We start from the raw sequence: 15,428 nt of genomic DNA, 5'->3' as shown, positions 1-15,428 counted from the left end.
GACTATTTACCCAATGTCCAATTACTTGGCCTATAACAGATTGTAACCTCAGTACCAGACTTTCCTGAGTAACCTGGTGGATGTGGTGATCCCACAATCTGTAGAGGCGGCCTTGTCTTTGCCAGAATGGAAAGCAGCAATGGACCTCGAAATGCAGGCCTTGGGAGACAACCACAAATGGGATCTAATACAGTTACCTGAGGGAAAGAAAGTTGTGGGATGCAAATGGGTGTATTCACCGAAGTACAACTCTGATGGAATATTGGATAGGTATTAGACTCGGCTGGTGGAAAAAGGCTTTACTCAGTCATATAGGATAGACCATTTTGAGACATTTGCACCAGCGGCAAAATTGAATACAGTCAGGATACTTATTGTACTGGCAGCTCATTTCAGCTGGGGAATATTTCAGTATGATGTGAAGAATGCATTCCTGCATGGTGTGTAAACTGAAGAACGCTCTATATGGACTGAAACAGTCACCTCGAGCTTGGTTTGGGAAGTTTACAAGGTCTCTGAAGCAGCTGGGATATCTTAAAAGTAATGCAGATCACATTATGTTTTTCAAGCACAGTACAGATGGAAAATTGATTATTCTACTAGTATATGTTTTTATTTTTGAACAATAAAGAAGATCACCCAGCTTGGTGAACCTCCATACACGTGGACAGGAGGGATCTAGGCCAAAAACAAATGGCCCATCGAGCCCCCCGTACCCTCCACCTCAGCCAGGACCAAACCAACAAAACACAAGTCTCTCCACTTCATTTATAGCCCTGTCCACCGACATTGCCGTCCCCTTGAATAAGACCTCGTTGCGGTGGGACCATATCGCCCAAAGCACCGCGAATCTCAGTCCCCGCTCCTTCTCAAACCCACGCTGACGCCGCAGCAGTGTGGCCCATAAGACCGAGCTCAACGTAATCTCTGCTAGCCCCTGGCTAGCCCATATCGCACGAGCGAGCCGACATTGGAAGAAAAGATGCTCTACTAGTATATGTTGATGATATCATAGTCACTGGCAGTGACATAGAGGAGACTGGAAGACTGGGTCGATGCCTATCTCAGGAATTTGCAAATAAATCACTTGGGACCCTATGTTATTTCCTGGGAATAGAAGTGGCTCACTCCAAGGAAGGTATCTGCCTTTCACAACACAAGTACATACTCGACTTGTTGAAGGAAACAGGAAAGACTGCCTGCAAACCAGCAGCTAATCCCATTGACCCCAATGTGAAACTTGGAAGAGGAGAGGACAGTTCACCCGTTAATCAAGAAGCTTATCAAAGACTTATTGGGAAGATGACTTATCTCAATCACACTCGCCTGTATATTGGCTTTGCTGGGAGTATTGAGTCAGCATATGAATGATCTAATAGAGATTCACCTACAGGCAGCTCATCGAGTCTTGGCATACCTGAAGAGGCCAGTGGGGGCAAGGACTTCTATTCCGATGGACTGGTAAAATATCAGTAAATATCTATACAGATGCAGATTTTGCAGGGTCAGTGATTGATCGAAGGTCAACTTCCTGTTATTGTTCTTTTATTGGGGGAAGTCTGGTAACATGGAGAAGTAAGAAACAACCGGTTGTTGCGAGATCAAGCGCAGAGTCAGAACTCCGAGCACTTGCCCAGGGCATATGTGAAGGACTGTGGATTAAAGGCATCTTGACAGAGCTACGAATCAAGGAAGAAGACCCAATTAAAGTGTCTTGTGATAATAAGTCAGCAAATGCCATTGTTAATGTCAACAATGCTGAATCCTTAGAGCAGGAGGCGAGAAGAATAGAATATAGACGAGGAAGAAGGAGAAAACAAGCTTGACTTTCATTAGCACAACATAAGTATTTATACAGTCTGTTTATAATGGCTAGTTTGACTAGCTCTAACGGCTAGTTTGACTAGCCGTTATATATCCGATTTTAAATAAATCGGATAATAGCCCATAAGTATAGTCCCATTAACTTATACATTCGATAGTTAACAACCCTGTTCAACATGAGAAGACCAAACATATTGAGATTGATCGCCATTTTATAAAGGAGAAGATTGAAGCTGGTATTGTTACTATTGACTATGTTGGATCTGCTGATCAAGTATCAGACATCTTTACTAGGGGACTACCTGGCCCAGGAGTACACTGGCTAGCCACCAAGCTGGGCATGACTAACATACATACCCAACTTGCGGGGGGTTGTTAGCCGATGCCCTATTTCCTATTTCCCTATTTCTCTATTTCGAATTTCCTATTTCTCTCTTTCTATTTCTTACTATTTCCTGTTTCTCTCATTATTGGGCCTGGCCCATTACGAATGTAACTGTTACTGGATCTGTCTTTATACAGATCCTGCAAGTTAATGAAATGTGGCTTTTCGTCTTCCTTCTCTTCCAAACCCTAGCCGCCAGGAGTGAGAGAGGGAGATTACCAGTTCCAGAAGGGATCCTGACATAGTCTGAGATGGCCAGCAAAGACAACCCACTGTTAGATTTGAAGTTATCTCCTGTAAATGTATCATCCTTGCCAAAAAGTCCGAGTCTACTTGAATAGTAAGAATATGTGATGATGGTTTCTATGGCTGGGCGCAAGATGAAACATCTGTCTGATGAACCACCCAGTGAAAACAGACCACTGTTAGAGAGCTGGTTAGAGGCTGATGGCCTCATTAATGCATAGTTGTTAAAAGTATGGATACCTCTTTCGACTGACCTCTTCTGCTCCTTGCATCAAATTTTGATCTATGGGCCAGATAGTATAAGCTATGTTCAAAGCAAAATGATAAGTAAAATATTGCTGTGTTGTTGCTCAAGTCGTTTAGCTAGGCTAAAGGAGATATGAGCATGTATGAGCATGCCACGACACTGGAAGCTGTATAGACTGAACTGTATCACAGCCGACCAGCTTCAGAAGAATGTGCTCATGTTTTGGAGGATCGACTTTAAAAATTCATCTCAGGCTTAATTTCCAGTTTAATATTCTCAAGACAATGCTGATCAACAAACATTGAGTTCCTACCTTTGAAGAAGCAGTCACATGGGTTCAAGCCCTGCAAAATCCTCAGGTGATGACCCAAAGCGGCTTATGTTTGCATTGCAAGAAGCTTCTACTCACCATAGAAACTTGCTGGAAGATTCAAAGGCGACCACAGTTTGGCCAACCTAAGGCTTTAGTCTGCCAAGCAGGTCAAGAAGCACCATGGTGGGTCATTCTTAGCCAGAGGTCTTCTTGGGCCATTGGCCAATCTCTGACGAGATAGAGAAGCTTTGGCAAGAACTGAAGCATACACGACATCTCTTGTGCTCATTGTTTGATGGCTTAGTCTTGTCTTATGATCCTTTTTAGAATGTTTAGAATGTTAAGTTCAAAAGTTATATGGTTTATGATACTCTAACAATAGTATCAATAAACTGTCTTTACTAGATTGATATTGTAATTGGAGTTGTAACTGAAACTTGACAATGTAGCTTGCAAAAGAACAAGGATAGTGCAGATCGTGATGGCTCCTCCCTCCTTGGTGAAGCTCCTTCTCGATCACAAACGGCTCCACTCGGCGAAGCTCCTCCCTCCAGATCAGTAGCGGGTGACTCCCACCCACCGCTCAGGCCTTCCGGACAAGTAACCGTCGAGTATGACTCCAAGAAAACAATACAAAGATGCCATACCTGGTCCGCCAGTCATTATTTATAGGAGAGAGGCACCTCCTCTCCTTTTCTTGGTCAACTCAACTGGACAACAGTCCGTTGACCAGATCTTTGTTTCCTCTTTCTTTGGTACTTCCTTGAGTAGAATCTATCAGTTTACAATTGGCTAAAAATAATGTCATGCAAGTAAATATTTTTTCAATCTATTTGATATTGTTTCATCCTTAATTATGTAAATCCGATTGTTTCCTTGAAATGACAATTCTAATACAATGTATTTATTTGACAGAAAATTATTTATTAGCATTCTGTGTTGGTGATAGGAAGGAAGAGATGTTGCAATTGTTAAACTTTTTGGATGTGCGGCATGTCTCATCAATGGAATACTTATCAGTAATATTTCAGACTTTGGGAAAATTATCTCTTGAAAACCTTGCTATGGACTCCTTCTCGTCCCTAAAGGGTGGAGGTACGAGTGTTTATCGTGTAGGCTACTTGTTAGCTGTTGTTGATTTTCCGGCTTTTATTTTTATATTTCCCTTTATGTGTAAGTGGGCCAGATTCATATCAGTGGACCCATGTGGCTTAATATGAGTGGCCATTCCCATTTGAGAATAACTTAATATGAGTGGGCCCAGCCCATTTACTCTTATTGGCTGGTATTTAAACCAGCTGTAATAGGTGAATCAGTAAGAAGTTCAATTCTTGTTTTTGTAAACCCTAGCCACCACAAGAGAGGTTTAGGAGAGGGAGCTGGAGGAAAAACTAGAGCTGCACAAGGGGAACTAAATTCAACAATATTCTCTGCTATTTTTTTTCTTGTTGTAGAATATTGATGCATTCTCTTTCACTTATAACTTTCTGTGGTTTCAACTTGTTTATTTATTCTTTTTACTTCCATCTTGCCTATTTACGTCATTATAGAATCATACTAGAAAACTTATTTGATTTTCTCTGTTGAAAGATTTTTAGTTTTTGGAAAAAATATTTCAGATCACCTGATATCTCGATGAATCTAATTCAATTTAAGTAGATGAACAGTCGACATACACAATGACTAAAATGGTCCCCCCTTTTCCCCTGTCTAAACAAGCATGCCCCAAGAGACTACACTCCATGAAGAATTTTATCTGCTGACCTGACATGAAAACAAGAGATGAGAACAGTCTTCCTCACCCCTTGCGCACATAACACATTCTGTTGGGGCGTCTGGGAATATTTTTTTTCGGAGGCCCCTTGGCACAATTCACAGCCTCATCAACAACCAACCGAAAATCCACACCTTTTTAGGAACTTTCTGTTTCCACAGTAGGCCACATATTGTAATGGTTGTTGAATCCTTCGATGCTCCCCTCTGACCTCCATGTAGGCATTTCTGATAAAAAAGGAGTTGCACCGCCACTCTCAGCTATCTTGGGTCTTGGTCAACGGTTTAATATGTATGAGCGCATATTGCATGTCCAGCAATTCTTCCACTCTCTGATTCGACATAGCACCTCTAAGGTTGGACTCCATGCATTCACCATCACAACATTCTCAGAACATGGCGTGAGGATTCCGTACAACGGCAAAAGTTGTGGAAGCTCCACCTGTAGGAGGCCTCCATCCGACCAATCTTCCAACTAATATCACAATGGAGTCGTATGAACTCCATTTTGGATCTCTAGATGTGTAAACGATCCTTTTATTCAAACAAAAAAGATGTGTAAATGATCTTTTTCTTTGTGGTTTGCCTTCACCAATGAAGTGCCTTGATGGTCATCTGGCATCTACAACAGGATCCTGGTTGGGATTTTATTAGTGTACTTTGAGTAGATGTAACAGCGGACAAGACCCTTGATTTAGATTCTATCCAGAGAGAGAGAAGGTAGGATTATAAGGGGGTGTAAAATCTTCATCAGGATGAGAGGGACGTTGCTGATCCTGCAGGGAGTAACATCTGCAGAGGCACAAGGAAGAATATGATGACAAGGAGATGAGGACACTGGGAACAACATCGACATGTTGAGGGGGAAGACATCTTCAAATTACTTCTTGTCTGTCTTTCCCAAGGGATGGCTACATCTATTTAAAAAGAAAACTAACCTAAAGTTAAAATGACCACACAACCTATAGCAGGTTCAAACGACAGAAATGCCCTTGTGGGACAAATGGCTTAAATGCTCTAGATTTGATAAAGGGTCACATCAATCTATTGGCTTTCTGAACCGATGTGGAGCGTTTTTTTTGTCACACTCTCTATAAAATCATGAGAAAGCTAGGAAGAAGCGTACTTTAAGACAAGGGATTATAGGCTTTGGTACACTCCAGGAGGCTTTGTGCAGCTGCACTTTGGTACACTCCAGGTATACCCTTCCATTGGCCAGAACCATACGTGCAGACTCTCACCCTCATATCAGTATCCACGTGAAAATTTTCTGGTCAAAGCCTCCTGCATTCCGTTTTCGCCGCTGACGGAATTTGGTAGCATGCATAAACTGAAATAGAAGCTCACAGCATTAGTAATATCTTGCCTTCTATATGGTAAATATATTAATGTAACTTTGATGGAGATGACTGGTCAGCTTGCGCTACATTGTAGGAGTTCCCAGGCCTATTCCCTCTTGCGCAGAACACTCAAGTTCCAGTTAAATACTGTTGGGAGGATACATGGAATCCAATTTTGGGGGGCTTTTCAGACCAGAGGGTGGGAGATTTGTTGAGCATGCAACAGTCTCTATTACACATTTGACCTTTAAGGGGGACATAGGACAGTTGGATGTGGGGAGGCCCATCCTTTTCGGTTTGGGATGCTCACAGGAAGATCCAAGAGGACCCAATGGAGGAGTAAATCATTCTTACCTGCAGAATCCTATGAAAACGAAAGGTTCCGTAAAAATTAAAGATTTTTGGATGGCTGCTCTTAAGAAGATGCATTATGATACAAGTCCTCTGGAAGGGAATGTTTCCAGATACCTTGGCAGTGTGCCCCATTTGTACACAGGATGAGGAAGACTGCTCTTGCATTTTCTTTGAGTGTCTGTTTGCTCGAGCAATATGGAACTCCCAGAAGCTCAGCAGGTTGGATGTGACTTTCAATAAAGCTTGCTGGGCTCGATCCGGGAAGGTGCATGCAGGGAACATATGGAGTGGGGTAGGTTCCTCGCTGTGTTATGGGTGATATGGTTGCATGGTAATGAGGTTATGTTTAAGGAAGGGCTGCCTCAATGGATACTGTCTTGCAAGATGTGGAGAGTTTTATTTCGTACTGGTTTTGGAGGGAGTGGAGGATGGGAAGCGGACCACTCTGCTCTGTCATGTATTTCACGTTCATTTATTATTAGCTTTGGGTTCATCACCGATCTCCAGTGATCTTCCCTCCTTTCTTCAAAAACAAAGTTTATCAATCATTCTGTTATATTGATTGACCAACAAACTGCACCTCATCCTGAAGCCATTTCTGCCATCCACTGCCGTCACCTTGACACGGGCTGCCACCACAATCTGTTCCATTTCTCCCAAAGGTTTGTGCTCATTTACTGCAAATCCGAGGAGCGTTACAAACAGGTTAGCTGTGTGGCCTCTTACACAAGCATCAACTCTTTCTGAAGCCAAAAAGTGTCTCGGTCTACAAGAACAAGTGGAGTTCTTGGGGTACATGGTGTCTGATACAACCCAGGTTTTATCGGTTTTCCTAATGTAGTTAGATGAAAACTTCACTGAATAGACTTCTCATACTTTTCAAATGGTGTCCAAAATTTTTTTCCAAGGAAGGGAAATGAGAGTTGGAGACAAAGGAAGGAGGTGACCATGGTAATATTTTCACAAGGCACTGGACTGGTGCTTCTGACATTCATGAAACACATCTGCGTCGCCAATAGTGAGAGAGAGAGAGAGTTATGATGATTAAGAGGGAGGGAGAGAATCAATGAGCCAGAAACTCATGTTCAGTCTTGGATGCCTTCGCCTAAGCAAAGCTGCCTTAAAGAGGGATACTGATGGTTACGGGGTCAGTGTTTCTCATAGACCCAGTAAGGTACCAAGTTTCGCTTGAAGAACGACACAACAAAAGTAGAACCATGCAGAAGTGGCCTACAACAGAAAAGTGATCAGGCTGCAGAGGTGTTTTACATTTCATCAGTCATTTTAATGTTGTCCCGTAATTATTATTATTTATTTAATTTGTTTATTTGAAGAGTTGAATCATTTTATCCCTGTATCTGAAGACTGCTGTTATTCTAGATGTGGCAGAGAGTGATATCTCGTTGTTGATACTTGATTACACCTCCAAAATGCCCAATCTCTCAGTAAGTCTTTTCACATGGTCTTAAAATTTTCATCCAACTTGCTTTGATTGGTTCGTTAAGATCTATGAATCTTTGTCCATTATTGAATACTTCTTGTTGGCCTGACCAGCATTTATTTGTAAGAGCAGGTGAATCTATATTGATTCAATTTCAGGTTGATGTTGGTGTATGATTTTTTTGTGCGAAGTCCTAAAGTTAAACTCACATAGTTGAGATCTTACTTACAGCACCATACCAAATTCTAAGTGGCAGGCTCTTGTTTTCATTATTTTTCTAACTCTCAAATTTGCTTTGTTATCATTTGCCATACCACTGATACATTGTAAAGGTTTTAATTGCGGCTAGCTTCCTAAATACTTTGTGGCAGGCTCTTGCTTTCATTATTTTGTGCTATATTCTCCTTGACTTATTTTCGTACTTCTCATTCTGAAATATTTCCCTTTTTTTAGCATTTGCTTATCCACTCGATATGTTGCTTACTTTCCCTATCGTTCGCACAACTTTTAAGTAGAGTTTTGACTGGTATTAAATTCCTAAACACTGGTAAATTGAAATGAATTCTCAATGAAAGACTTGGATTGCGCAGAGAGAGAGAGAGGGCAGAACAAACCGTTAGAGGATGATAATCAAAACAGCACAATTTGTCTGTCTGGTTAAAAGAGAGAGGGCAGAATATACAAGTGCGTACTGGGCTAGATTAGTGACGACCCTACATGAGATTTTTTTTTTTTTGAAACGAGGACCCTACATGAGATAAAAGTTGTAATTTAATGATCTGATTAGCCTTAAATTGTGTGTAGCATTTGAGATCCACAGGCCCCACTGTAAGGTCATAATATAAATTTCTCTGTTGGAAGTGAGAGGTTTATCCTTAATGGGCTTAATTTATTGGACTTAGGGTTCTCATCTTTCCAATAAGTATGGAAGATGAAACCATCTATCTTGAGACCTAAAGCGTGTTTTTGTTCTAGCTCGTTTGGCTTCATGGCGATTGCCAACATTTACTATGCATATTGGTCTATGAATCCTTTCAGAATGCAGGTTACGTGTTCGTTATCATTTGTTTATTTTTATGCTTAATTTATGAACATAAGACCCGGTTATGCTTTTTATGTGATGCTTTTGATCAATTTCACACTTTTTTGTAGGTAGAAGAAGTTGTTTCAAAGTTCATAGGACTTCACAGAAAGGTCGGATTGGAACCCGCTAGCCGATCATATGAGAAACTAATTGCTTATTGTTGCAATCTTTTCAAGGTGAATTGGAATTCTTTTGCTTGGCGTTCTGTATTCTATTATTTTATTTGTTCACTGGTGGCATAGAAGTTTTGTATCGTTCATACTTCGGATCAAGAATGACTCAGATAAGGACCTCCTGAACTCCTATTGGTGGATAAAGAAAATGAAGATGAGGCACAAAGCACAAGTGCCTAGAGGAGCATGTGCCAGTTCAAGTAGTAACCTTGCGCAGGAGAATCAACTAAAAATGCAGTTGATCACTTGTACCAGTCAATCTATTCGATAAGGTAATTAATCACTCAATGAAGTCGGAGTCACAAAGACAATTGGCTAGTGGCAGGAGATCTGCTTATGCCAAAGGAGCAAGATCAATACAACGAAGCTCCAGGATCTTGATCCGCAACTTATCTCTCTTTCAAGAGCGTGTATTCCTGATCACTCTCTCTCATTTGAATTCTCTTGATCAAAATCTCATAATTGATCTCAAGCTCTACTCAATCTCCTTCGATTTAATGATTACACCTTGAAATTTCTGGAATTCTAACAGACATATGGGGCCTTCTGTCTTCATTCTCTTTTTTAATTTTAGCTGGAAGAATGTTGACCTTCAATATTGATCAGTATTATGTTATGAATGATGAACCCTAGGCACATTCGTGCTCTTGAGATTATGCTGGAGTCCCAAGAGTGCAGGTCATGGGCAAGGCGAGGGCGACACAAGGCAGAAATCCTAGCTGACATGGTGGAGAGGACAACGCCATCGTGAGGCTGAAGGAGTCACGTCACGATTTAATAATTTGAGTTTTTGTTTACATTTTAATGGATTTTGTGATACAGTTCATACCCCCAAGGTTATCTTTGGTGCTGAAAGCTTTTTTTTAAAGGAAAAAAGTTTCACTTCATTTTTGAAGGCTTTCTTTTTAACTCCTGCAGTTGTTTTGCCATGGCAGCGCACTCCGTGTCAGCTTATTGGGGACATTTAGGTCATTTGGTCTTTGACTTGTATTTGAGAGGATCGTGGATCCTGAAGAGAACGTACTGTGAATAAATCTGAGTTCTCTATATAATCCCTAATTCAAGAACAGTAGGATTCCAATGTACAAATCAATTTATGAAGTCGTATGCACTCTGAAGGGAGCAGAAAACGTTAAATCGGGAAAGACTGAGAGAGTTGAGAGAGAGACAGGCCCAATCAGACCCCTCTCCTCCTTAAGCTGGAGAATTTCCTCTGTTTGCCGTCTTGTTATCCAGAATATTGAGAAGATGATCTGCTACTAATAGCCCTCTTGCTTTCTTTATAGTTTTCCCCCCGTACTCTTAGTTTGAAAACGCATAAGCTGTCCCTGCTGTGCGAGTGGGTTCTGGTACGTTTGACGGTTGGCGCATCCTCCTCTTCCATCTTTGATAGGTCCAAGTAAGGACTCTATCAGTATTCCCTTTTGTTGAAATATGGGCTAAAATACAAGGAAGAGTCCGAGCTTAAAGAAGAGAGTTATCGGGCCCAGCTTTAAGCCTCTTTTGGGCTCTGTCGGGCCCACTAACTACGCTAACGGCTTGTCAAACTAGCCGTTAGCTAGCCAATGGCAGATTAGCCTTTAGACGGCTACTATAAAACCGATAGATGTATTACTGTAATGTTTTATCCTTTTGAATAAAATTTGAACTTCTCTGTCTCTTCTACTTCTGCCATCTTCTCTCATTCGATCATCAGTAATCTCGACACCTTTAAATAATACAACCCCCCCCCCCCAGAGGAGTAGCCGAGAAGTACCAGTGCAGTTGAAGTACCCTCCCCCACTTGATGTCTAAGTCATGTCTCTCCCTCTGTGATCCCAGTCCCTTGCGATCCTGTATACTTCACTGCATCACCAGGCGCTGTGTCTCTGGTTGATCCCTCCCTCCTCTCTTCGACCTCTCCATCAATCATTCCTATTTTACACTCCGATTATGGGTACATCTACCCTCTCCCCCTCCCCTTTCATTGACACAACCTAATATCAAGGTTGAAATCATATTTGTCATAAATTCTTTTCTCATTATGTGAGTTATCTGTGGATTCTTTCTTTAGGATCATTTTGTATAATATGAATGCCAAATAATTGTTTATGCTCGTGATTCATGGATGATTATTTCTCAATGAAATGCTATTATGTGGGCTCATGAATTGTTTCCAAAACTGTCGCAGATTTGTACAACTCTAGATCCCCTTGTCCAGGGACGGGGCCAGATTTGCCGACTCGATTGGGTTAGTGCTTCATCTAGGCCACTTTTTTCATTCCCTAACTGTTTCTGTTCGCCAAAGTCTTTTATTTATGTCTCTAACTCTCTTTTTCTGTCATGTATTTGTAAAGCATCGTTTGGTAAACCCACTATCCATGAGGATACCTAAGGGTCGTCACTGGGCCCGGCCCATTAACAATGTAACCTGTATTTATACAGGCTACGATGAGTTAGTAAAGAATGTCTTTTTCGTTTCTGTTTTCTCACAAACCCTAGCCGTCAAGTGCTAATAGAAAGTGAGAAGGAGAGACTGCATGATTCAACGTGGATCCTGACAGTTTCTATTTTCTAGAATCTTCCAAAAAAAAAATTCTTGGAGTAACATTGCATTTTGGTTTTCAATACAATCCCCTATCTCCATAAGGACTTATTTCTATCATTTCAGCCCATTATGGTGCATTTTGTTCTTTTATCATTACTTTAGTTCCCCCTTTAAATATCTGTAACCCTCTCTTTAGGAGGGCAGCCAAGAAGAATGAATTGGAGTTGAGGGCCCATGTGAGTTAGCCATCCTCCTTGCCTTCTCTGTGTCCTAGTCCTCTCCCTCCATCCATCCCTTTACTATCTTTTGCGTCTGTTAGAATGCAGGATGAAATGTCACTCCCTAATTTATTGAGGGTTTTAATATAAAAGTGTTCATAGTCTATATGCCTTTCTACTGATTTTTTATGTTTTTATTCCCTTGTGCCCGGGATCACACCATTTTGGTATTAGAGTCAGAATTTCCTTGGCCGAAAATGTCTGATATCAACAATTTGGTGTCAGAGCCGAATGTTGCAGTCTGGCGTAGATTGGCAGATCAAACAATAAAATCGTGAAAAAACTTCTAGAATATATTGATCACATAATTTTTGTCCTAGAAAGCAGTACAAACAAGAACCACAGAGGAATACTATGTTAAGATACCATTCTGAATAAGATCAACTGTCGTAGATCCGGACTTATAAAGGTATCTTAACAGTGGATCCGGACTTATAAACGCATGTGTAACATAAAACGTACTGGAATGTTTACAGAACTTAAGATCCAATCTAGACGAAGTAGAGAAGGACGGATGAATACAATGATGAACAGGGATTAAATGCGTTCGATGATCTATGTCCCTTTTGGGTTGTAAAACCTTGCCCCACTCTGACACCAAAGGATATAGACAATTGTACTTGGAATAATTAATGCGAGTTGAAGAGTAAGTACCAGTACTTGATTTGGATTGCATATATCATGCAGTCTTTTGAATTGTTTTTTTGCTCCTAACAGTGTCTTGTGGTTGAAGATTTGATGTGTCTCCATACGGACAAAATTCAGGATCTGATTGTTGCACATATGTGGTCTCGCCATAGCACCTTCAGAGTGAGCAAATTTTAGTTCGAGTAAAACAAGTCTAAGGTTTTGAGCCATTGGATCCCCAATACCACATCAAATCCACCCAATGAGAGGGGAAAGAAGTCTTGCACTATGTCCTTACTTTGCATATATAGAGGCACGTTAAGACAAATTCCTTGAGATGACATTCGGTAACTATCACCCGGCATTACCTCAAAACAAGGACCTGCTAAAATAGGGATTTCAAAGCTGCTAATAAACTTGGGTTAATAAAATTGTGAGTTGCTCCTCCATCGATTAGTATTGCCACAGTGGATCCATTATTTATTCCCAATTTTAGTCACCCTGCTAAAGTTTGTCTTTGCAGCTGCCTCAAATTTACCCGGACCAAGAATAAAGCTTCTTCTGTTATGTGCTTATCATCTGTCTGCATTAGATCTTCCTCCTGAATAGGATTTGAGTGCAAAGGGGTCTTGTCACGTTCTCTGATCAGAATGAGATTTAGATTCTTCCTGCAGCGATGTCCAGGAGTAAATTTGTCATTGCAATAATAGCAAAGACCTTTATCATTTCTTTGCTGATACTCAGAGTCCGTGATTCTCAGGTTCCTCCTCCTACCTGGTTTCTCATAGTGCAGATTTTTGGAGTTGGATTGAGTGCCCATAGTTGAATTTATCTGATTGTTGGTTGAAGGCTTGTAATGACTTACATTAGTAATGTTGGCTTAAGACATAGGAACTGACATGTGCTTGTGAGTTGAGGTGGTATTCACAGCATATGGAGGCGCAGTTTGGAATGCCCTGTAAAGTATTCCAAGATCAGATTTGGCTTCAAATTCTGTCCGATACTCGCTAACAGTAGTTTTCTGCTGAATCCAATCAAACTCTATCCCCCTCTCCGGTAATTGACTGGAATTTCTGAGACTGAGCTGGACTGCCCCACCAGTGGTGCCATGTTCTTTAAATGGGCGTTCATGTTTGCCATTTCTTGCATAATAGGGTCCAACACAGTAGTAACTCTGCTTTGATTCTCATCCACTTTGTTAGCTAATGCTTCCAACCTTTCTTCTAGATCTGTCATTTAATCCGAGGAATAGAAATGGCTCTGATACCAAAATGTTAAGATCCCCTTCCAAATAAGATCAACTTTAGTAGATCCGGACTTAAAAAGGTATCTTAACAGGGAATCTTGCAGTAAATTCAAGAATGCATATGGGAAGATGTGCTGGAATGTTTACAGAACTTCAGGTCCAATCTAGACGAAGTAGAGCAGGACGGACGAGCACAATGACTGAACACAAGGCATACTAGATCAGCTTCCATGTCCAATACTCGAAATTTTGGCATTGTCCACTCCACCAATCCACTGTCCTCCCCATTCTCTTTTCTCTCCCCCTGATTCCCACTTCTCTTTGAAAACTGAAGTTGGTATATATATTTGCTAGTAATCTGATTTCTTGGAAATCAAGAAAGTAAGCTTTGATTCAGATGTCAAGCCCTGACCACCTTTCTTTTGGGTTACTCTCTTTCACCTTTTCACGATTCTGAACTTGCACGTGTGTGAATGATCACACTTGTTGAGTGATGCTTCCTCCTTTTCCTTATCATGGTGATTCCTGAGGACCAACTGCCAGTGGTGGTAGTGTCTCGAATTTACAACGCATCGTTCGAATGCTCGTATTGTACAAGTATCAAGTTGCATAATCCCAGAAGATGGTTGATGGCAATGATGGGTTCAGAGAGATGACAAGGATGATGCTGGGAATGGTGCGAAGGGCCCTGGAGGTGACACGGGGTTGCTGGGATGGCTGACAGCTCTTGGCTGATTGGAAAAGAGAGAGAAAGAGTGGAGGCAGGGAAACACAAGGAGCTCACTGTCCTGGGTGTAAGGGAATAAAACCCTGAGCTTCTATAGAAACAATTTTACATAGAAACCCCCAGATAAATTACGGAGAGACATTTAGCCCTGCATTCTAACACTCCCTCTTAAGCTGTTAGTGATTTGCTTCATTGTCTGCTTGGAGGTTGAGTGCAGAGTAGAAAAAAATGTATTAAGGACGCTGCACCTCTGATGGCATGGCCGCACCTGCTGATGTGGCAGTGGTCACTACCATGGCGCTGCCTCCTGATTTGGTCCTCGTGACAGCGTACCCTGGCTGATGACGGCTACCTCTCTTTCTCTCTCTGTTTCTCTCTATCCCTGTTCCCTGTACGAACTCCATGGTTCCTATTTCCTTTTTATTGCTACTATGCAGCCTCTCCTGGTCTTATGATTCTTCTGGCTTTTTTTCTGATCCATCTTTTTATGCATTTGAATTTAAGGTTCGTGAAGTATGTTCGGAGGCACGGAGGCATGGCGTACAACTTGAGAAGGAGTCTTTTCGAAGTATGATGAACTTGTATATAATGATTAAAGATGTAAGGCAACCCTTTTTTACAAATGAGACAATCCTTTAAAGCTAATCATATTTCACAGCCAAATATTCAGAGTAATGAGCACATTAATTGTCTGATGGATGGCCTCTCTGTGCAGTTCATGAACGCCAAAAGGCCGCTTGTTTCTTGGTCGTTTCATAAATTCTAATTCTTAACTTCACTGTTGATAATTATAAAGTTAGTTTCATCATCTTCATGTGCCAGGAGAATGAACATTTTGTGTTA

General features: G+C 41.2%; 1 protein-coding gene across 2 annotated transcripts in view; it reads left to right on the top strand.

Annotated features, from left to right (window-relative positions):
• The window catches only part of LOC144708055 (pentatricopeptide repeat-containing protein At4g04790, mitochondrial-like), a 52,396-nt gene that overhangs the window by 6,905 nt on the left and 30,063 nt on the right, over positions 1-15,428 (top strand). For both annotated transcript variants that reach the window (XR_013582628.1, XM_078581347.1), the window contains exons 4-8: positions 3,931-4,110; positions 7,863-7,927; positions 9,076-9,183; positions 11,351-11,410; positions 15,090-15,185. Coding sequence is in view for 1 of the 2 variants with exons in the window: in XM_078581347.1 (XP_078437473.1) it covers positions 3,931-4,110; positions 7,863-7,927; positions 9,076-9,183; positions 11,351-11,410; positions 15,090-15,185 (509 nt within the window). In the remaining variant the exon portion in view is untranslated. The remainder of the gene's footprint in view (positions 1-3,930; positions 4,111-7,862; positions 7,928-9,075; positions 9,184-11,350; positions 11,411-15,089; positions 15,186-15,428) is intronic.

Source organism: Wolffia australiana, chromosome 9, assembly GCF_029677425.1.
Source record: "Wolffia australiana isolate 7733 chromosome 9, ASM2967742v1".
NCBI lineage: Eukaryota > Viridiplantae > Streptophyta > Magnoliopsida > Alismatales > Araceae > Wolffia > Wolffia australiana.
The sequence above is the reverse complement of the archived record's forward strand: the minus strand, read 5'-3'. Positions and strand labels throughout refer to the sequence as shown.